Genomic DNA, 24,174 nt, shown 5'->3' on the forward strand with positions numbered 1-24,174 from the left:
AGCACTGCAATGCCAACCTCTCCTTAGAAGAAGCACATTTCTACCAGGGCCTGCTGGCATATGGATAATGTGCAATAGCTGTGAGAGAAATATCATTGTGTTTTTCTTCTGTCTGCTAGTTGCTCCTACCACTCAGCATATGAAGCTTTTAATCTGTCTGTGAAAATTTCATAAACATCAGCTGAATTGTTTACAGTTTACAAAATGGCCTAAATCCAAAGGTGTAATTATCGTCACGCGCTGTCATTCAGGCTTTTTTTTTTTTTTTTTTTTTTGGTAAAAGACAGCATTTAAAATAAATAAAAAATGTTATTACTCAGTTACATACACAATTACTCAGAAATCACCATAAAAAAGATTGAAAGATGGTGAAGCAAATTCTCTCCTGCTTTGTATTCAAAGGCAGCTTGTCTTCAGGGTAGCTAATTTATGGACTCCTTGTCCTGGAAACATGAGGTGAAAATGTGGCATTGGCTCAGTCCTCCCAGAGCCCAGTCCAAGTCTGAATGTTACCAGTGCCAGAGCAGGCTGAAGTGTCACTCAGGTGAGATGACACACAGCAAGGAGAACACAGTAGGGTCAGAGATGGAGAAGCAGCTGTCCTCTTGTCACCACCTGGTTTACTCTGGTTTAAGCCCTTCAGCTAGGGGAGGGTTGCTCTTGTCCACTAAGAGAGAAAGCTTCTCACTTTTGTTCTGCTTGGTTTTGTATGGTAATTTTCACCCAGACAAGTAAGTATTTAAGATGCTATCAAAGCTAATTCTAGCTTTGCACCTACTTCTGTGAAAGAGAGTTCACTCTGGGAATTGGAAGCTCCAAATCTTAATCTTTAGTCTCGTGTTTTGTAAGCTCTAAGAAACAGCTGTAGACTAACTAAGCCATGTGCAAGAAGGAGATGCATTGCAGAGTGAAATGAAGAGCATCGTTTTTCCAGCCTCAGTGTCTCTATATTTCTATGGTTGAACTGGATGGTTGCAGTGGTCTTTTCCAACCTTTATGATTCTGTCTCCACTGCAACTAAGTTCTCAGTTCAGCTCTCTTTGGTGCAGAGAAACAACAGTGGCCAAGATGGGATTAGCAAAGGAAAATCTGAGTCGAGAGCTAAATGGAGCTTTTCAAGTTGTCCTGTAGATGTGGGGTGGGCGATAACATTTTTACTACATCAGGTGTCTTTTCTGTAAAAAGCTGTACAAAGATTTTGTCAGAATAAGTAATACATATTGAATCCACTTTATACATGCAGTAAGCATGGTTTTATTCCCAAGCAAGGTATGTTGTCACTGTATTGCAAATGTAATACATAAAATATATATAAATACAAACAAATACATGTATTTATGTATGAGTGTATGTATGTTTTTATCTGTTTATGTACATATGTGTATATACAGTTAAAGAAGGAACAGAAGCATGATAATGTGACTGCTTTATGGCTGAATTATGCTCAGTCACAGTGCTCAGGCTTTGACTGAAACTTGTGGCTGAGGCACTTACAAGGACTCTCTCAAATGCGTTCTCGAGTGTCTATTACTGTAATTGAAAAATGACTCTAGTTTGCCTCTCAGTGGGAACATTAATTGAATCCCCTTTTTACTACTCACCACATATTTTATTTTCAGGAGACTTGCAGGAGCTTGCTAAGTTTGGAACTTTTCTTCATTGGTAAAAATGTTCTTAAAATTGGTCAGGTTGAAAAACTATAGCATAAAAGACTTTGTAGGCACAAACAGCAGTCACAGAAACAAGGGTGCATTTGTGTCTGGTTCACTTTACAGCTCTTTAAGAATTTTTTATTTACTATCTTGCAGTTATGTTCTCCACACATATGTATATATTTAACATATAAAAGTATGCAGAAAATTTGTGCTTCTCTTTTTTTATGTTTTAGTGTGGGTCTCGCTTAAAAGTACAGAAGAGAAGTATATTGGATAACACCCACAGTCCCTAAATCCATAAATCTGAGTTGAAAAGTTCAGGCTGATTAATTCCAGAATACTTTGTCCAAGATTTGTTGAAGGCAGTCCAAGTTTGGAAATTCTTGAATATCAACACATGGAAATAACTTCCCGGGGGATTAGAAAGAGAGCTTAAAACAAAAGCATATTCTAGAATTGGGGCAGAAATATTTTGCTTTTCCAGGTCAGGGCAGCTGTATCTCTTCTCTAATCTGCATATTTATGAGCTGTAGGAAAGCTGGCAGTTTTATAGCTCTTACAGATTATTGCCAGTTCCCTGTCATGATGGTTAAACATGTTCACCTTTTTAAGGCTTCCGAAAGAGGCTTTCCTACCCATTTTCCAATAGGGTAAGATAGATCAGTATGGAAGACACAAGATTTCAAATTTTTCCTCTCTGAATAAGCATATGATTTTATATTTAAGAGTCTTTGGAATAATGATATGGTGCTAGTATGAGGAACTAATTGGTGTTTCTAGATGTATGAGCCAACAGTGTAGGAAATCAACTGTCAGACCTCCACAAACAGATCAAGAATCCCATGGCCACGCAAACTCACTCTGCCAGTGAAACTCTCGGATAAATTTAACAGGTCCATTTTGGGCCAAGTGGGTGTATACTGGATGAAATCTATTCATACCAGTCTAACGAGCACCTCAAATTGGATTCCTCAAATATCATCTTTTTTCATTCACCCAGCGTAAAACTGACGTGAACTCCAGTTGTTTTGGTTAATTTGAAAGAACTGCAGATGGTGCCACCTCATTTAGAACAGGTAGGTGTTGCCATGAGGTGCAGCAGCACATAGCTAAAGCAAGCAAGGCATCTGCTCTTTCTTCGTCATCTTTAGTTAGACCCTACTATCATTATTCTCCATTTTAAAGGCTAATTGTGTTATAACTCATGTATTAGTACTTTTAGCATTAGCCATTTTTTTTTGCCTATGAGATGGCAGCTTTTCTTGAGCATCTTGTCTCTTGATGACAATGAATTATGGTTAGTAAAGAACTAACAGAGGCTTAGCTCCCTCTGATCCAAAGGTAGGCAATACTGGTTTCTGTCACCTTTCCAGAACCCAGTTGGCCTCAGCAACAGCTGGGCTCTCCCAAGGAGATAGAGAGACTTTTTAAGACTAGATCACCTTGTGTCTTACAGGAAGAGAAGGGTGCTTTTCCATTTCTGTTATGCTTGTTAAGTCAGGGCTTGCAATGGGAAGTGGTGAAAAGCAGGTACAGGTGTCCAGAAAGTGTGCTCTCTCATCAATTCTTTGTAACCAGTAATCCATACTTATGGATTCTTCCAGCTGATAGCATCATGTCTCAAGCACCTTTAAAGGCTCCCACGCAAATATAGTGTTTTCCATATTAAGTGATATTAAAATGTCAGCACTTATTACCTCTGGAAAAAGCTCTCTAAATTTAACCCAGTAACTTTGGGGAAGACTGAAGGATCAGCTATATTTTTAATATCAAACGTTTTCATCTGAAAACTTTTTCTGTGCTCTGGATTATTTCTGTTGCTGTTGCAAAGCACCTATTCTTCTCAGCTATAGTGAAGGATTGCCTGTGCATCATGCCCTCCAAATACATGTCCTGGGCATACCTGTTGATTCTAAAAATGTGTATAGCAGGTTGATAAGACCGAATCATTTATTCACCACATCAGTGAATAAGATCATAGAATCACAGAATCCTTAGAATTGGAAGGAACCTTTAAAGGTCATCCAGTCCAAGTCCCCTGCAACAAACAGGGATACCCACAGCTCAATCAGGTTGCTCAGAGTCCTGTTCAGCCTGACTTTGAATGTCTCTGGGGACAAGGCATCCACCACCTCTTTGGGCAACCTGTGCCAGTGCCTCATCACCCTCACTGTAAAACACTTTTTCCTTTTATCCAACCTAAACCTCCCCTCTTTTAGTTTGAAATCATTTGCCCTTGTCTTATCGACACAGACCCTGCTAATGACTCTGTCCCCTTCTTGTAGATGCTCAGGGGTGTAGATGCCTCAGCCCATTTCGTGCAGAGGCTTTGTGCCCTAGTGCATAGGTTTTGTTCAGATCTACAGGCAATGTATCTAGACTACCCTACCAAGATAATGAGACACAGCCTGCCATACCTTGCAGTCAGCTCCAATAGGTTTCTTGCATTCCTCACAGGTGTTGGAATAGAGGTTTTCATAACATTTCACGCAGTAGGGGCTGTCCTCCCTCAAGATGTACTTCTTACCAAACAGGGACTCTTTGCAGTAGTGGCAGTCAAAACGCTCAGTCATGTTGATGCCTGGAGTCCAGCTGTCCTGCCACAAAGACAGAAATGGGCACGTTGGACTGAGCCACAGTTGATCTGATACCCCAAGAAGGGTTTGTTATCAATTCCAGTTTATTAAATTCAAATTTCAGTCAGATAAATCAACACAATAGAGGAAAACAAGCTATAAATCTCAACCTGCTCAAAAAGGCCGTAGCCCACTTATTTTAGCCACTCACTGACTTACCTTTGACCAGAACGAATGTTAGAGACCAGAGAGAGAGGAATATGGGTAAAGCCTATGTGTGAAGAATTCACATGGGATGCTTACGGTATGTTTGACCGTCAAACCCAGTGCAAAATGCTGACTCTGTAGGGCATGGAAGGAACCAAGTACCTTGAGAGAATGAGCCAGCTAATCTTCAGAAAGACCAGCACTGCTTCTGCAAGGCAAGAAGCAAGTTTGTGTTGCTGGTAGGCTTTAGTCATGCACAGACTATCAAACATCACTGCTGTGCACTTCTGCTCCTTCCTCCTCTACATTCTCAATAAGCTAGTGGCTGGCAATAGTTGCACTGCAGCGAGCCAGTGCCTCCCTCTTCCTGCCCACAGAAGGCATAGTGGGTGCTGTTCACAGCAGGAAGTAGGGGGCAATGATTGCCTGTCTGACTCCTCTCTGATGTAGCTGAATGAGTTTGGACAACTCACCCAGCAGCTGTCACGTACTGGGACACAAGAGAGAGTTAGCTATTCTGGTTCAGGCAAATGTCAAATAAAGATTAAGCAAAGGAATGAAGGACACGTTATTTCCTCTGCTTGTCTTGTTACGTCTCCAGCATCTTTCGGATGTGCACACAAGCAACACTGACACAAATGCCTTTGATTAGTTGCATAAATGTTCATTGTTCCCAGGGCACAATTTGTTTTGGGTCTGAGTTTCACTGCAGTCATCGACTTCTTTGTTAGCCTGAGGCTCACAGTGTGTGTTGCACCTGAAGTCTGTTCAGAGGTCAGAGATGAAGCAGGGCATAGCTGTTTGCTGAAGAAGGGGAAGCACTACATGACCCTCACGGCTCACCAGGCCTGCTCTCCTCTAAGCCAGATTTCATCTATAAAGACTGAAATGTTCTGGGTACTAGTGGCATCAGCGGCTATCTCTGTCTTTCACACACAAGAGACATTTGCAGCAGCTGCAGTCCTTTTGCCAACTTCAGCTCTCAGTTTTAAACAGAAAGTTGTTACTTGCTTAGTATTCTTGGCGCAGGTTCCTTGATTCTGGAGTTTGTCCTTTTCTTTTGGCGGGAGGAGCCACTTGTAGGGCATTCGGAAATTCTCAGTTCTCTTCCAAGATTTCAGTTTTTGTCATCTTGTATCCTTTCTCACTGGAGTTTGAGTAATGTTTTAGAGTGGTCTGAATGAACAAAGATTGTTTTGGTGGCTACAAAACTTTCTCTTTTTGATTCTCTGTCAGCTGCTGAATTGTGTGATGATTTGCACAGGCCAAAAGGGGAGAGCTTTTGCACGTGCAAAGCAGGTTCATGATAGCTCAGCTGCTGAGAAGTCTTTTGAGCTCTGAGTAAATAATAAAGAAAAAGGAATTCGTGCTTGGAAGACAAGTTTTGACAGCTGGTCAGCTGTGCTACGGCCCACCCAAATGGAGCAGTGGTCCAACTGTTTTGTACAAGAGGGAACTAATGAACTTTCTTATTCCAAAAGAGAGGTAAGAGTATACAGGTACTCTCAGTAGAGCAGAGAGGATCACAGAGACTGATTACAAAAAGATGGAAGGTATTAAGAATTATGCTGGAGAGAGAAGTGCATGCTACCCAAAGTTTGTCTGAAGCCAGCAGCAATGGCTGGCAATGGCAGTGTAAGGGAGAGAATGAGACACAGAGCTGGTGTAGGGCTATCTTTCCTTTCTATCTGCTTCCAGCAAGTTAATCTTCTCTTGAAGCAAAGGTGCAATTATTACCACAACAGTTAATAGATTACAGTGGATTTATGTGTATTTGTATTTCCTGTGAAAGAGGTAGAGATGAACTAACTTCCTTCAAGAAAAGAATTTCAGCAAAATGAATGGAGTCAGAACAGTGTACAATAATGTATGTATGTATGTCTGAGTCTGATAGGAGTGACAGTTTGTCCAAGGACAGAAATCTGTAGCTTTTTAACAGACCCTAGCATATATTACATGATAAGATTTGGTCCCACAGTTAATTTGCGTTACTGTAAGGCTGAAATCTGAGCAGGGGCTGTGTATGGACATGCATTTTTCACTTCAGAGTTATTTTCTTCTAGCCCTGAATTAGATGTGTGATACCAAAGAGCAAAATGTTTCTCTTCAAAACAAAAAAAAAAATATAGAGTCTGATTCCACTGAAGGTTTATACCATTTCTATCCTTCATACAAAACTGCAAAATATAAAATATAGAATTGGATTGGGACTAGAAGACATTATTATTCTGTCTAAACTGGGTGTTCTCATTGATGTCTTTGTTACAGAGTGGTTCTTTTTGAGTGTCGTATTATTTTCTGGGTTTCACAGGAACAGAGGGAAACATTATTACTCACTTAATATAACAGTCACTGCCATTATGTTGAAAAATACCTGGGTACTATCTTCCCTATCCTGAAAGGACTACGATTTTGTTAAAGGTGCTCCAAGGTTGTCACTCCTGGAGCAGGGAGATGCAGACTTAATTTCTGCGTCCCCCACAGATTTGAGGTGAGCTCCACTCTGAGAAGACTCCAGATGGAGGTAGAAGCACTGTTCCAGAGGCCTGGAAAATTAAGAGAAAAGAGGAAAATTTCCAAGATCTGCATTTTGGTTTTGGTTACGTGACTCCTTCATTGGATTTAGCACTGATTTCAGACCCAGTATCCCTTCAAATTAGGTGTTCAGGTTTGTGTGGTTTCCTCAGAAAGCTGCAATTCAGAATGAAACATCCCAAGCTCTCTGCTGTTTAGATTGGAGTCTTGGGCTGCATCTCAAGATCTACTATGCAATATTTTGAGGATATTTGGCAGTTATTTCCTTCTCTGGAGAGAAGTAATTAAATGTAAAGTAATCAGAAGGCATATCTACTAAACATTAGCAGGAAACTCACACAAATCACTGCTGTCTTACAAACAAATGTAAAATCACACCAAGCATGCTTATGCCTATTAGTGCACGTGGTCATTTACGCTGCCTGTCACAAGATTCCCGTCATATATAAAAAGTCACGCTGAGCTTAGTGCAGGCTTTTAGGCACTGCTTTAGGCTGTAAGAACAAACAAATGCTTTCACAATTGTAGATGGGCACAAACTGCTGCTCAGCCTCCTTGCCATTGATTAATGCCTTTCTCTTGTGCTGGTGCTTGTTGACTGTACAGCTCTGTGGGACAAAGGCTTATCTTTATTATGCCTCTCAGTGGTACAGTGAGGTCTTTAGATTTTACTGCAGTTGCTATTTTATACTTACAATATTCCAGATCGCTCTCAACATTATCATAAGGGAGAAAATGATTTTTCTGTCATACAGTTTCCCTCCTACAACATTAGATGTAACAAGTACATCTCCAAAAGGAAAACAGCTTTCTACTGCATGCCCAGAAGAAAATTCCAACTTATGCCAAATGTTAGCACTATCCAGATTGTGTCTCCCAGGCAGTACAAATTGGCATGAAAATTACCAGAAATTAAGCAGTAGACTGACTTCAAAGCTCTGTTTCTATATTCTTCCCCTTTCTGCTCCTACAGGCTCATTTTCATAGTTGTTGTTGTTAAAGGCTTATTAAGGAATCACATAATCATTAAGGTTGAAAAAGACGACTAATATCATCTAGTCCAACCATCAGCCCATCACCATCATGCCCATGTGGTGTTCTCCCATTCCCTGACATGATTTGCTGTTGGGATGCTGGGGGAAGGGACTGGCTCTCCCAGACTTTGTCTTCTTTTTCCATCTGTGCTTGCAAGCCTAGTAAGAGATATTCTTGTATGAATTGTCTAAAACAGTGTAGCTGTTCAAGTGAAGCTGTGATCTCTTGTTGTAATGGTATTTGGAGATACCGAATTAAACCCCTGTAGATGCCAAAGGAGGATTTGCTATTGACTTCAACCAGGTCAATAGAGCTATGGTTTTTCTTGTGCCTTCAGAGCTGGAAGTTCTTTAGCAACCTGTGCAGGAAATAAAAGGCCTTTGGAGACGCCCATCTTCTTCCAACATGTACACACATTTCTCCCACCTGACTTATTTTTTTTTCCCCCCAGAGATCTGGAATATTTTTGATCTGTTTATTTTCCTTCCCCTGCAAAAGGAAGATCTGTGTCTGGCAAGTCCAGTGACATAATGCAGGTTCAGAGCATTTGGAAACAATTTATGTTAATGTTCCAAAAGCTAAAATGCAAAGATTTATGTTATCCTTTGTAACTATGAACTAGCAGTTCAAACTGTGCTGGATTTCTGGCAAGAGGTGGTTATTTTTCTCTACTTAGCAGCTATTGCTATGTTCATTACCTACCATCTTGATGCAGCAGCTGCAAGCCACTCTTCTAAGAGCTAATCATTTTTCAAAACTGGGTCATAATGCTGTGCCGAGGGAGAGGGGGAGTTATTTTTTTCTTTTTAATTTACTTCAGGAAGAAAAGAAATTATGACTTAACAAGGGGAATCCACCTGAACTTCAACAAAGGGAACCTGTAGCTGGCTGCAGGGCAGGGACTGCCTCCTTGTGCTGCATGCATCCCTGACCCTCTGGCATCAGGCTTCTGGCCATGGAGAGCCAAGCCAGCACATGCAGAAGAGCTAACCATCTCTCAGTGGGCCACCAAGGGACACTTTGTCTCCTACGATTCTGAAAGCTAAGCCAAATATTGAGACATAATTGATACAAAAAGCCCAGACGTGCTCTTCTCCAGCCATAGACTCTGTTTCTGCCACGGGCTGCTGGAGTACCACTCAGGGACATCCATTTCATGATCAAAGAGAAGAAAAACAGTATAATTTTGCAAAATTATTGGGACATTGAAGCTTATTACTATGACAGCGGCTCATACCATCATCTAGGAGAACTGGGGTCATTTAGACTGGAGAAGGGGATACACAGAGAAGATTCTCTACAGTGACCTGAAAGGAGGCGGTGGTGAGATGAGGGTTGGTTTCTTCTCCCAGATAACATTGATAGGACGAGAGGGAATGACCTCAAGCTGCACCAGGGGATGTTCAGGTTGGATATGAAGAAATATTTCTTCTTTGAAAGAGTGGTGAGGCAGTGACACAGGCTGCCTGGGAAGGCGGTGGAGTCACCGTCCCTGGAGGTGTTCAAGAAAAGGATAGATATGGTATTTAGGGACACAGTTAGTGGGCATGGTGGTGATGGTTTGGTGGTTGGACTAGATGATCTTAGTGCTTTTTCCAGCTTTATTGATTCTTTGATTCTATGATTCTTTGTTCAGGTCCCTGAAAAGGGAAGGCATGATTACTGTAGGGAATGAGTTGCTGGGTACCCTTGTATCCCATGATCTGGGATAGCTTATGCTAAGCTTATAAATGAGGCAGGGATGCCCAGATAGATCTGGCTGCGGTCTTTCTTTCACTTGTTATTTTTAAGCTGAGTAGAAAGTGGAAACAGCTTTCTCTTGCTGTTGCTGTGGCAGAGAAATCCTTGTAAGCCCATCAGTGGAGTTAGGCTTCCTGTCTTTAAGAAATCAAAGCCTCATAATATAATACCATTGCTGTCACCGATCAGCCCTGTTAACAGTGTCTAGACTGTTTTACCAATGTCCAAATCAAGGTTAAGATGTCAGAGGTATCTAATTACAGAGGTATTCCTCACTGCTTCCGAAATTTTAAGCTCAGATTAGGTATTTGTAGGTCTCCTAGAAGCTCCTTGCAAAAGCAGAGAAAACTTAACTTGATAGTTGAACATAATAACAAAATAAAGAGAAAACACACACATATCTTAAATAACCCACCCAAGCCATTCTATATCCATGCTAAATTTCAAAATGTATTTTAAGATCTTTCTATTTATAACAGAACTTTTAAAGTTACCTTAAAGCGTTCTTCAGAGCCACGGTGAGGTTATTCCTCCTTTGACTCAACTTCCTTGTACATGGGACACTTATTTTACCTAGGGTATAACATTCCAGTGTCTCTTTATAAATACTTCAGAGCAATTTTCTGAGCAGACTGACCACATTAACATGTGTAGATAACCAAAGCATTCCTGTCTGGATCGCAGTCAGCCTATCATAAATTGGAAAGTCTGCTATTTAAGATTGTTTTCCTTAAAATAACAATACTAAACAACAGAAAATGTTCCTTGAGTGGGAAGGTTCCCAGTGTGGCTGCCTAAAGTAATCCTGTTGACAGTGGTGGAGAAGGAAGATTCTAGCTGGGGTTTCTGTGTGGTTTGTTTTGTTTGGCATTCGGTAAGGATCTGCTCCAGCCTAGAGCCATTCTTGCAGTTGTAGAGTGAGCATCAGCATTGGTAACTACAGATGGCACTGAAGAAATGAGCACTGATACTCTGAACGTGTACTGCACACAATTTACAGTGATTAGCTGATGTTGACATTGAAGTGAGTTGAGGATGTATGGATTTAAAACATTCCTTAATATGTATCATTTACAAAAGAAGTCTATTTAAGTGACACAGGATGATTCTAAAATCCACCACAGCAAGGAGGAGTGCAGCTCAAGAGGAAAGACTTGCCTTTATGTTCTATTTCAAAGTCTTTTTAAACTGTTCTCTGCTTTCTTTTTCTTGAGGGATAAACAAAGGCTTACTCAAAAGAGAGAGACCATATCCCTGGCATTAGTTAAGCATAGAAATTCGTATTTCTAGTAAAAGTATATAAGCAGATAACAGAAAGTGACAGCATAAGATTAATAAAACCCACTGTTATCTAATAAACCTAGTGTTATCTAAATAAGATCAATAAATCCTACTGTTATCTAATAAACCTACTGTTATCTAAATAAGATTAATAAAACCTACTAGCTTTACGCTATGGTAATAATGCTTAATTAAATGACTGCAGGTGCTAGACTTCAACAGAGGCATGTTTTTCCAGAAGAGGATTGCTTACTGACAAGAACACTACCAGGAAAATCTGTCCCTAAGATGAAAACTTCCAAAAAGCATACTGTGCTGCCATGCAATGAAATTACTGAGTTCTTCTACACTTTTGAAATCCCATACAATCTAGGACACAAAAATAGAACATTGTCCCAAATATTCAATGTTTGCTTCTTTCTACAAAGGACAGAAACAACACTGGAAGGATCCTATGGAGGAAGAATGCTTTGTTATTTGTTCTGGCCATTAGCAAAACAGTTCTGGCTTTCTCTCTGGCTCTGTCTACAGAGGCAAGACCACAAAGCCCTTTCTGTCTAAGATAACTGGCACATGTGGTGACTGGGAGGATCTGTTAATGCATGTCTTTCAGCTGCTGTGCAAAACTACTGTAGCAGTGAATGCCTTGGCGCTGAAGCATCCATACTTCTCTCTTAAACTTCTGTGCTTTGGCTTCAAAATGGTGGCAAAAAAAACTGTGTAAGTCTTAGCGATACCCATTCAGCTGGGTCTTAGAAAAAGAGGTGGATTACAGCTGGGCAAAATCAGTTGTGTCCAACTTGTGACTGGAGTTCGGCTGAACACAGTGAGCAGAGACAAGCTGTTAATGTTGAGTCGAAGTGTCTGTGGTGCACAAGAGACTTAGAAGCAAGCACAGAAGGACAAAGGGAGCCTGGAGACAATGAGGCAGGTGATCCTTTTGTGGGCAAAATCCTTTCTAACTGGAGAAGGAAGATGTTGGGCAGACCATTTAGAGATACTGCATAGCACAGAGGAGGAATTCAGCAGCAGTAGGATCCTACTCTCCGAACTTTTGGTCTTCAGAGGTACTTGGACAAGAATCCTACAAAGCAGATGAAGGATTCATCCCAAGAATGCTTCAAAGCAGTGACAAAATAGAGCTAGGCAAACGGTTACAGGTATATATATATTATGCCACTCATTGTATTTCTTATGCAAGATGAAGAAGAGTGGTGGGTTTTGAACACTGTGTCTGTGTTTGCCAAGAGTCTATACCTACTTCCTGCCTCCAAACAGGCAACCCTAAGGATTGCTGTTCTGTTGTTGATATATTTACAGCTTCAAAGTTGAAAATTTGCTGTGAAAGGAAGAGATGAATATTCTTATATCAATGTTACACTTATTTACATTCCTCTTAACAGTGTATTACTGTGTATACAGTAAACATTTCGCATCCTGGTTAATATTGGACAATATAATGTAGAAGGGTATGTAAAAAGATAAAAAATGAAGACTGCAACTTTTTCACCTGACGTAAGCAATATGACATTCAGCCTTAAAAGAAGCCTCTAGTATTCACTAATCAATTACATATAAGCCCACTCCCTGGAACTGTTAAAGGCCAGATTGATTGGGGCTTTGGGCAGCCTGACCTGGTGGAAGGTGTCCCTGTCTATGACAGACAGAGAGTTGGAACTAGATGATCTTTGAGGTCCCTTCCAATACAAACCATCCTATGATTCTATGATTCTCTATATAGCTATTTAGTATTGTTTAAACGTTAATGCTTCATTGGCTGTCAATTTATCCAAGATTTATTTCCATGAAACCTGTCATTTCACACCCTCTCTTGGGGAGAATCTGCGTCACAAACGTGTGCATATATAAATGATGCATTAAAATTGCATGATTAAAATTAATCAATCTAAAAATGCAATTTATGAGATCCCCAACCTCTGAAGCAGTACCCAAATGAGAGAAGGTGATTGTCTACAACACCACACCATCCAGAGTTTCTTTGAAGATGCTCGGGACCCATTTGTCCATCAGAAAAATACTAATGAGACTCAGACCTGCAGTGTATTGGTCAGCAGCAGTGGGCATTCATTCAGTTTTCAGCTTGATTTCAAAGAAGCCATTTCCTCTGACTGATAGCATTAACATTTATCCACTTCTCCCTTAAGCTCTCAATGTTCAGTGCCCTGCAAGGCAAGGAGGTGAGAATGACAACAGATAAGACATTGCTTGGCTCTCTGGCTTGGAACTCAGTACCCTGGAGAGCTGAGCCAGAGTCACTTATATGAGAATAGGTCTTTACAGCCCATTCGCACTGCTTTCTTTTGGAGTGAAACTTTGAATTTGCAGTGCAGTGTGTCACCAGCTCTTACAATTGCAGGCTCTGTACTTTGCCTCTGACTTTTTTTTTGTCTCCTAATATTTAAAGCATGATGGGATCCCACAGAACTGTATTGTGTGTGACTGAAGGAGTTGTCTAATTTTTTTTCTGGCGCCAAGTGGGCCCACTGAAAGTGCTGATGCCTATATGGACAGGAGAGATGTGATTTTAGGGAAAGGGACAGATTTAAGAAACTATCATAGTATCATGGAATCATAGAATATCCAGAGTTGGAAGGGACCCATAAAGACCACTGAGCCCAACTCCTGGTTCCACACAAGACCACACATATGTCTAGGCTCCTGCATTCTTTATAGGGAGGGGCTTATGGGGCCCCATGGGGCCTCCGTTACATATATTATCTTCCTTTTTGTAGGAAACTGGACTTTATCTGAGTATTTAGGTCAGATACAGACTAAAGACTAGATTGCCATTTCATGGCCTGCATGGTAGAATGGTGAGAGCCAAATGTACATAAATTCTAACCCAAGTCTTCTGCTGTCTTGGGTTCTCCTAAGTTTTCTCAAAATACTTCAAGTGCTGGTGCATCTCCAAGCCTCAGACTTGCAAGTCAAGTGAAAATGTCACCTGGGACCTCCAGGCAACTTTCACAAACATGGTTTCTCAGCAGTTTTGTGACCTTCTAGCAGTCTCACTCACCTTATCCATGCTTTAGTTTGGAAGCCAAAGGATAGCACAAAAGATCACTATCTCTTCTATGGCTAATATAAAATACAGATTTATTAGTGCTCTGGCCAGACTTTGGACATGGCAGTGCCAATATGGTAGTGTTTGGAACTAAGTTTTCAATAGATACAGCACCTCATATTCTTTTTTTAAATTTTAAAGAAATAAGTCCGAAAATGTGACCTATAATATGCATGGGCTTTGTTAGAGCAGCCTTTAGGGTCCATTCATTCACAGTTAAATGATGATGCAGAAAACAGTCAAAATTTTACAAGAATATTTTTTAAAAACTGTTTTTCAGCCTTTCAGATCCAAATGCCTGTAATAACTGTTTTCAGTTTACCTGAAAACGTCAGGCTGACAGGAAACACAGAAGACTTTAGGCAGAAAGTAGGGAGATCTGTAAATGCACAAACAGATGAAAACAGGGTTCGTAACAGAAACTGCAACCTTAGCTAGAGAATTCCTTCACACTGGAATGTGTGTAAAGTGCCTAATAACACACACCCTTGTGTTGGCACAGTTCTTATTTAAGACACTGGACAAATATGTATAGCCAACAATACGCATTACAGCGATTGACCTTGGACCTAATGATCAATCAGCAGTCATAGTTAATATACTTCTAGATGGGTGTCAGGGGAGTAACAACAGCAGCTGGTGTGTAGATTTTACAAGGTTTGCTTTCTTGTACTGTACACAGCAAAGTTACAATACGCAGGTATCAAGTGGACTACACAAAAGGCATATCCCTTTAGGGAAGTCAGAAGTTTAGAACAGCCATTAATGCAGACAATGAAAGTATTTCCTTTATTATGTACACAGAGATAACCATGTGAGATGGCATATAGTAAGCATCCAAGTTATCGGAGCTGCACACACATGCACAAAGAGAGAAGCGTGAAAGGAAGGGTTTCAGAGCTATTAATTGGGATTTGCAATCTAATTTATTCTCACCGTGTACATAAAATATATATAATGCTGATGGCTCCTGTTTTCCCTGTACACAATCTGCCTGCAGCATTTGCCCGAGAACAGGAGAGGCTATCTTTGTTTCATATGCATCTACTCTTGCTACAATGCAAAAACAATCCTTTGTTGTGCTGGGAAGCGGGAGGTGTGCACAGAGGTGTAAGAAATCCTGAGCCTGGCTTCTGCTTGTTCTGACCTCCCCTGTGGATTACACACACAGCACAATACACTCATTAAAAAGAGTTACACGTGAAATGACCCGGTGCCTCATCAGCTCGCTATATGTCACCGTATGGACAGATAGGCAGCAGTAATTGCTCTGATGAGGAATTTATCTTTTCCTCCTCTTTACAGCCCTGGCTGTGTGCTGAGGAGGAAAGGGACCTGAAGTCTCTCTCCTTGCATCCTTACCCAACAATCCGCTGGGTACCACACATCCCTCTCCATCTCCCTGCACCCTTTGTTTAAAGTGGCACATCCTAAGGCACAGTCTGGGGGGAGGGAGGAGGGAAAAAGAGATATTTACTTACAGAGCAGTGGCGGGCAGCTAGTGTCACCTCCTGGACCTGGGGCAGAGGGTCACATCCATTAACAGCTGTGCCACGAACACACTGGCCTGCTTGCTGAGGTGCAGCGAGCCGAGGCTCTCTCCTGCCTGCTGAGAGCAGCTCTTCTCATTTCAGCTCTGCAGGCAGCGTGGTGTGGAAACAGCCTGCTGCCTTCCCCAGCCCAGTGAAACCCCTCGGTATCATTTTACCATATAAGGAGACAAAAGCATCGGAGACATTCATTCTTGTAGGCTCTCTGCAGCTGGCACCCGGCACTTGCTCTCTTCCAAGGGTGTCAATACTTCCTCCTCCTAAACATCTTAGCTTTACTGGCCCCCTTCCTAAAATAAGCCCCCCCCTCGCCTTCTCCAGCCTTTGTTTCTTTAAACCCCCGATGCTTATTTATAACACAGCTCGGCTAAAACTGAGGGGTCTTGCTTTACAGAAGGAAAGGGTTTGCAAAGCCAAACATTTGTATGTCTCTTCACCTGGCTCAGAGAATAACAGCATCTGGTTAAGGTCGGTCACTTGGCTGCTTTGCCTCTGTGACAGTGCCTTGCCCAGAGAAGAGTGAAAAGAGCTGTCTCTCCCTTGGTGGAGCGGTGCATATTTTTATGAGGAGCAAGTCTGCAGACTTGTCTTTGTGAGCATTCAGAGCCCCTCGTTTCCCCCTGCCCTTTTTTCTTTCTTTCTGAGTCTTCCCGTAATGAGGTGGGGGGAAGAAAAGCATGGGAAATCAATGAAGGTAAAAAGCCCCTTGTGCAGGAGTGAGCCAAGGGAGCAGATTGCCTCAGCACATGCTTGGGACCCAGCAGAGAGCCCTGCCAGTGGGCACACTCTAAGAAGAGGGAGAGCCATTAATCCTCCTATAACCAGGAATGAATTTTTCTGCTGCAGAATCCAATTTCATTTATTAGCCGTTCTAACAGAAACACATTCCTTTAATCAAAACAGTGAGAGTCCTGGGAAGAATTTGGATCAGAAGCAATGGGAATGCCTGCTCTCTGCCAGTGGAGAGGTAGAACGGGAAGGCAATTCAAGACCTGACTGGCACCTGATGGGAGGAGGTGCTTCAAATGGACCATCAGGAAAGTAGTAGGATAAAAAAGTAAAGCCCATTAGTCTGCTGTTGTTTTGCAAGATAGTCTAGCATCCTTTGTGTTTGTCCTGGCTCGTGCTTGGGTGGTGGTGCAGGTACACAGATCACAGACCACCACAGGACCACAGGATGGTAGAGGAAGAGTCCTCAGGGTCTCTCAGACCCACCCCCTCTCCAGCAGGGCACCCAGAGCAGGGTGCCCAGGGCCACGGCCACGTGGCTGCTAGAGATCTCCAAGAGGAGACCCCACAGCCTCTGGGCAGCCTGTTCAGTGATCCGTCACACACATAGCACAGAAGTGCTGCATGAGATGAGTTTGCTATGGGTTTCTCCTGAAACAAACAAACAACAGACACACACACACAAGCAACAAAAATCATGTACTAGAACCCTAACTTGCACTCACTGTTCTCTTGCATACCTGAATGGTGTTAAATTTTGAATGGGAATTAAACATTAGTCAGCCTCAGCTCTACTCAAAATCTACCAAAAGCACAGACAGAACAAAATTACAAGAAAGGGCCATTTCTAGTTCTTCCCTGCAGATATCAGTTATTCTGGCATCCAACAATGACCATGGGTCTGTCTGATGCTGTGGCCTTTATAATCGCATTTTCAAAGCATGGGAATTTTACCCTACAGGACCAACCACGGATGTATGGGACTGTGGAGTTTGGTTCCATGGTAATTAAAGCTCCTTTAATTCAAAGCTCTGCACTCCCCAGCCATGTGTTGCTGGCTACTCCCTTACATTGGCACTGACACTGGCAGATGAGTTAAACCAGACACTGAGCAATTTTCAGTGAGCCCTTATGCTTCCATAGCTGCACATCTGTCTTTGGAGGACTGCTGGCTGGGTGTCTACACCTATCATTGGCTTATCTGATTTCCTCAGACAAGATTGGACGGGGCCCTGGGCAGCCTGGTCTAGTATTAAATGGGGAGGTTGGTGGCCCTGCCTGTGGCAGGGGGTTTGGAGATTCATGATTCTTGTGGTCCCTTCCAACCCTGGCCATTCTGTGATTCTGTGATTCTGTGAAGATATTGCATCTTTCTGGTCCTTAGTTTCCTTACCTGTAAATATATGGCTCAGGAGATCCACACTCTTGTATGAATTGTTGCAAAATGTACAAAGGATCAGTTAATGTAGAATAACAACAATAATAACCTTTCTTTCTTTTGCATTAAATTATTTCACAATGACAACAATGTGTTACTTTCAATCTGAGCTACAGCTCTTAACTCAGCTCCGATTTAGAAGTGGATGAAGTGCGTAAAGAATAAAAACAAGCCTTGAAAGTGATTGGATTTGGAATATTTGTGTCATTCATTTCCAGGCCTTTCCAGAAGAAATTAAATATTTTGAATATGTTATTTGATTTTTTTCTATTTCCATCATATTCACTCCCCTATCTGTCCACTGACAGCCAAGGCAGCAGCTCTGCCAAAGATTTTTTGATGTGAGCTGCTGGAACACACTACAGTGTTTTCCCCAATTACAAGTTAAAAATACATGCTGGCTCTAGCTGAAATTGTTTAGCATAACTGTTGCAGGTCATGAGTTGACTTTGGTAAGATAAGATTATTTTTGTCTGATTTATCCAAAAATCTTAGTACCTGAAGGCAGAAGAACCTCTGCTGATTTATAACCCAGATTTACAACCCCCCTGTGGGGCTGTGGACTCACTATTGGTCCTGAGGCTCAGCATCAAGCCTGCATGGAGCCTAAAAGAGGTAGAGTTACCAGGCAGCTCCTTTCCTCATCCCATGATGTGGTGAGTGCATTCCACCAAACACAACTCTTCTTTAGGGCTGAAATACAAGTACATTTCTGTGCCATTCTGTGATTCAGAAACATAGCCTATGGCTTATGAATTTCTCACCTACGTTGCATTTATTTTTTGTTCTTCAGTGCCTTACTAGGTTTAAATCTGATACAGAGAAGGAAATGATGTAGGAAAAATATCATACATACAGTGAGACTTGTCAGTGGTTTCACCAATCCTCCAGAAATCTCGCTTTAACTACTAGGCTGATGCCTCAGTAGCTACCATTTCAATACTTATCTCCTTTCTCTGGCTGAAAAGATTAAACAAACAAAAATAGTGGAAAAAGATGGCTGAATATGGAATATTTCTATTTCCCCCAGCTTGAGTCACAGAGAAACTTAACGTCTCTGAGGGAGCAGGGAAGGCAGAAAACAGTGCCTTAAAGTTTGAAAATACCTCAGTTACTGACTGATTCCTTTCATCATGATTTTATCCTGGAAATAGTTATGTTACTTTATCAAAATTCAACAAATCCCTTTCTGATGCTGGAACCCCTGTAATACAAGCTTCCGTTGGACATGAGAAGGTGTGTTTAGGAGAACTGCTGTTTCTAGCAGTACTGCTTAGGAAATAGTGTAGGCTTATGCAGACGTTGCATTTTAGTTCATTAAACTTGAAATAACAACAAGGCAATATTAAATCTTTCTCAGAGATTTTATTCTGATACAATATTCTTGATGTGCAATTTTCCTCAAGCGTAGGAAGAATATGCAAATACTAAATGGTTTGGTTTTAGTCTATATTTTATCTCCCCATTCAGTCTCTTGGTCTTAAGTCTTTTTGCAATATTCTGATCTTTTTTTTCTTTTTTTTTTTTTCTTCACCTGAGTGAGTAGAGAATCAAGCAGAATGTAGAATAAATAAGAAGTATCAGGGTTTCGCAAACTCTGAACAAAGTACAGGTCCCCCTGGACAATCCATTAAATCCATGGCAACCAAAGAAGAATACCTTTACATGCACTGGAAGCCTGCCTAATTTAGGTTGATGCCCAGCTTTCATAAGGATGTTTAGCCTAAGTCAGTATGAAAAGCTTAGTATTTTAGAAATTCCAAACTAATATAGAAAATAAGTATTTCCAGTGTTTTCTTTCTTAACATATTTTCCACCAACAGTTTTAACAATTTCAGTTTTAACAATTTTCTTTAGTGAATTTAGAGTAAGATGCCATGGCTCACTAGCACTGAAGATCCTGTTTTTGTATAGGAGCCGTTATCTCCAGAAGGAAAACGTGTAGCTATCCATATTGTATCATGTTCTACGTCTGTCATGGCCTTCACTGGACAAGCAGCCTTGTCAGAAGAGACATCCTGTATCCTCATGGTTTAAAAGCCCATAACAATCACTTCAGGCTAATGGAAGCCCACTGAACAACTCCCCAAGACAGATGTCTGTGTTGTGCAAACCAGCCATCCTGGAGAGCCATCAAGTGAAGAAGAAACCAGAAGAGTGGTATTAAATATATCAAAGAGAGTGGAAGGCAGCAATTCTTGTTGTGGAGTGCAGTTCTTCCCTTCCCTGCTTCCTCTATCAGTGTTTCTTCATTTTTCCGCCTTTTAGTGAACAGATGGTGACTCTGCTTCTAAGGAAATCAGAATGAAACATTTTGTTTTCTGCCATCCTCACACCTCCTTGGTATCTAAGCATTCCCTAAGCCCCTCAGCTCTGTAGTTAGTTTATCTATGACCACCAGGGACAGAGATCCCGGTTTCACACCTTTGGCAGTGCCACAGGATCAAGAGACTAGAGCTTCTGGCAAGAGTTGAATGGTCTTTAGAAGTGCTAATTTTCATGATGTTCCTAGGCACAGAGCTTTATTAAAATAATCTTAAAAACAAGGATGAAAAAGCATTTCTTCTCTGCTTTGTTGCTCAAAAGTATTTTCTCTGTACATCGTAGAGGACACCCAGATAACAGTGCAGAGCCCTATGTGGAGGAACTTTTGCTTTTTTTCTTTCCTCTGGATTCAGCTTGATTTCCATGCGTGGTCCCACTTATGACAGATGGAAGAGGCTTTTGGGTTTCCTACCCTTGCAGATGGAACCTGAGCTGTCAATTTACTACAGAGCTCACAGTAATCGCTGGTCTTCTGAATTGGCAAATGCAACCCCTTAATTAAGGCTTTATTCATTTTGATATAACCATGATTTACAGTTCCCAGTTTCAGACATATGAAACAAGCACACTGTGATTGTTCCAAAAGCCTAATCACTCTGTATTTTTGATAGCACAAGAGACATGCAATTCTATACAAAATAGCTCACATACCTAGGCGCTTCCCTCAGTGCTCCCACTGAGCTCTAGCGTTTTTAGGCAAAACCCCTTTCCAGAATCCTCCCCCGCTCACTGCTCCACTACCCACAGTTTCTCCTCCAAAACATCAGTTCTGAGAGAATATTTTCCTCCTGCTCCCCTGAATGTCTTTTCAGCCTGCGTCTTTTATGACCCTTTAGAGAGAGCCAATAACAATGTTTGTGGCTGCCACTTCCTGCTATCAGGCATGCCGTGTCCCAGGGAACTTCTGAGCAAACTGAGATTCATAAAATGGAACAGTTGGCAGGCACCTTGAATCACAGAATCACAGAATGGTCTGGGTTGGAAGGGACCTCAAGGATCATGAATCTCCAAATCTTCAACCCCCCTGCCATAGGCAGGGCCACCAACATCCCCATTTAATACTAGACCAGGACTCACCAAACTCATACCCAAGGCATGATCAACAACATTTAACTCATTCCTGGCAGATCTTTGACTAAGCTGCCCCTAAGGATTAAGGTTGGGACTCAATAACTTCCATAACCTCCAATGTCTAACGCAGACAAGTTTTGACAATCTAGCACAGATTAAATATATATAGTAAAAAGAAAGAAGCAGCATTCAAACTACAGTTTGCAATCTAACTAGAATGCTTGTAAAGCATAACTGGTGTCAGACAGAACAGGTAAGTTGTACATATTCAGATCACGCCATAGCAATATGAAAATTGCTGAACAGAAGGATTCCTCCAACTCATTATCCCACCCTATTCATCTAAGAAATGCCTTACAAAGAAATTAAGAATAACTTGCAGTATTATCTCCTTTTAATACTCCCCAGCTTCCCACAACATTTGGGTCAGGAGTTTCTCAACTGGAAGGCAATACCTGTACAGAATATCACTTCTACAAACTTGCATAGTTACCTATCGATCCCACGAAAAATTCAATATTCACAGTTTACTGTAACAGGTAGCTCTACTTTATGTTGTTGAAGAACCACCTCCCTGTGTTTATTTTGAACATATTAGCCATTAGCTTTCTAGATCTTACATTTGGAGAATTAACTAGTAACACATTTTTACTCATACTTTACAGTCTGCTCATGTCTTTATTCATCTTTATCATATCTACTCTCAGCCAGTTCTCTCCTAGGCAGGAGAGTCTACTCTGTATGAAATCTTCTTCCTGTGTTTTATCATCCTTCCCCCAGCTGTTTCCAATATGGCAATTTGCTTTCTCGGATTAAATGACAGAACACTAACATTCAAATACCTTTTTGGCTATTTTTGACCACTAGGCAATTATTTTCATAAATCTACAATTCCCAACTTTCCCACCCAGGTAGTCAGCTCAAAATCATTACTTTATAGATAAAATTCTGTTTTTGCTCACATGCACTGCTTTATGCACATCTGCTTTCAGTTTAAAATGCTACTGCAATGCCTAATCACTCTGTTCCCTAAGATCCTCAGTCTTGGTAGAATTCCACTATTGATCTTCCTTTACTGCAAGAGCTGCATGTACATCTTTCAATCAACTTAATGTAATTCATTATCTTCCCATTTATTCCATGACTACTTATATGTTTTTTAAGGGCATTTAGTGAGAGGCCTTCTTGAATATGTGGAAAAGTACAAGTAAGTAGATAGTGCCAATCAAAGATCTCCTTCATCTACATGCTTTCTGTCATCTTACAGGAACTCAATGGATTTTTAGATCTTGACTTCTCTTTATAAAGCTGTACTGCATTTTTCCCAGTCTGTCATATTTACCTTTCTCTCTATCCTGCTGATTTGTTTTTGCTAATCTTATCATATCTGCCAGGATCTGCCAGGATCCACTTTCTCTTGGAATCATTTTTAAAAGCTGGCATTGCATTAATTACTTTCAGGTGCTCAAATCTAAGCCTGTTTTAAATAAGAGGACATGCAGTATACTTATTTCAGCTGTTTCATCACTGAATCCCTTTAGATGTCTTGGGTGACATCTGGTTCTAATATTTTCTTCCTATACATTTTATTTATTTGCTCCCTCCCTCTTGAACAGATAGTTGAGCTTCACCCATATGGAAGTGTTCTGCTGTAGGAAACTCTCCAGAGCAAAATAAATAAATAAATAAATAAAATCATTTATTTTATTCTGCTACAGCTTTCTGTTTCCTGAGGTCTCCTTTTATGCTCTGCTTATCTATTTGTCCTGTCATTCTCCATGACATTCAACTTGCCCTGAATTCAAAAGGAGCATACAGTTGCAAATCACTTCCCAGATTACTTCCGAATCATAATGTTTTGATATAAGTAGAAAGAGTTCCCCTCTTTGATTTGAGTATGACTAGGGATACTCTGTTTTTCAGATAGATTTTTCTGTATGGCAACACTTATTTTTCCGCTCCACACTATTTGTATATTTTGCACATGTTCTGAGGGGGTTGGAGATGTAGGCTCAGACATATATTATGCTTCAAAATACGAGCTTAGATTGTGCACTTTGAAGTCGAGTCCTTGCTGTTGATCGTTGTAGGTCTGCGCTTACTTCGAACCCTACAAGTGCTCATGCTCATTAAATAACAGGATTAAAGCAATCACTTGGTTGCTGATGTGAATTTCACATCTAACGCTTCACACTGAACTGAAAAAAATAAAAATACTACCCATTGCCAGCCTGACAGAGAGATGGATTGTGTTTGTCCCTGACAAGTTTGTATTCACATGGCTTTCTGGCAGACTTACCTTCATAATGTGAATGAAATTCAAATGTTCTCTGTAAAATGAAATAAAGGATGGATGCACAAACTATTCCTGCACTCTAAAACCTTGTACCTGTGCAAATGACAAGGAGATTATCCAATCCTCCACCTGCTCTCCTTGACTGCATCCGTATCAATAGAACTCGCGGACCCAAAGGTGATGAAAGATGGACAATCCAAAATGAGAAACATCAGTGTCATAGCTGACCAACTCTCAGGGGTACCATAGTCACATGGGTGTTTTGGGAAGTTCAGTAAAAATAGTCAGGAATGCAAGGCTAATGCAGTATCAGTCAAGAAAGCATCAGTCATCATGCAAAACCTCTTCTAAGCACTCAAGATTTCTTGATGTTTTCATCATAATCCGTAATTTTTCAGTGACTTCAATTTTGAACACAGAGGTGAACTGAAAATACTTCAGTTGGCTGAATGACTATTGTCACTACAAATTTTCAAATAGATTTTTGTCTTTTTCTCCCTGTAGGTAATTGAGCTAGATCATCAGTGATGATCTAGAAAACCATCACAATTCAGTCCCTGGTTCTCTGTTTCTTAGCTCTGTTATAACTCTTTCTTCCTGAATAAACATTTTCACACCCTTTTATTTTGAGAGATAAGGTCATTTCTGTGG

The 24,174-nt window shown here is 41.0% G+C and overlaps 1 protein-coding gene across 4 annotated transcripts in view; it reads right to left on the reverse strand.

Annotated features, from left to right (window-relative positions):
• Positions 1 to 24,174, reverse strand: part of FHL2 (four and a half LIM domains 2) — a 39,727-nt gene that overhangs the window by 10,038 nt on the left and 5,515 nt on the right. Inside the window, exons 1-2 of one of the 4 annotated variants that reach the window (XM_010728096.4) lie at positions 15,596 to 15,794; positions 4,073 to 4,247 (exon numbers count right to left, since the gene is read on the reverse strand). In XM_010728096.4, coding sequence (XP_010726398.1) covers positions 4,073 to 4,228 — 156 coding nt within the window. In that variant the 5' untranslated portion in view covers positions 4,229 to 4,247; positions 15,596 to 15,794. Of the gene's footprint in view, positions 1 to 4,072; positions 4,253 to 15,595; positions 15,795 to 24,174 lie in introns of those variants that run through there. The other 3 variants (XM_003203175.5, XM_010728089.4, XM_003203174.5) reach the window with 3 other exon arrangements.

This window comes from Meleagris gallopavo, chromosome 1 (assembly GCF_905368555.1).
Source record: "Meleagris gallopavo chromosome 1, MGAL_WU_HG_1.1, whole genome shotgun sequence".
NCBI classification, from domain to species: domain Eukaryota; kingdom Metazoa; phylum Chordata; class Aves; order Galliformes; family Phasianidae; genus Meleagris; species Meleagris gallopavo.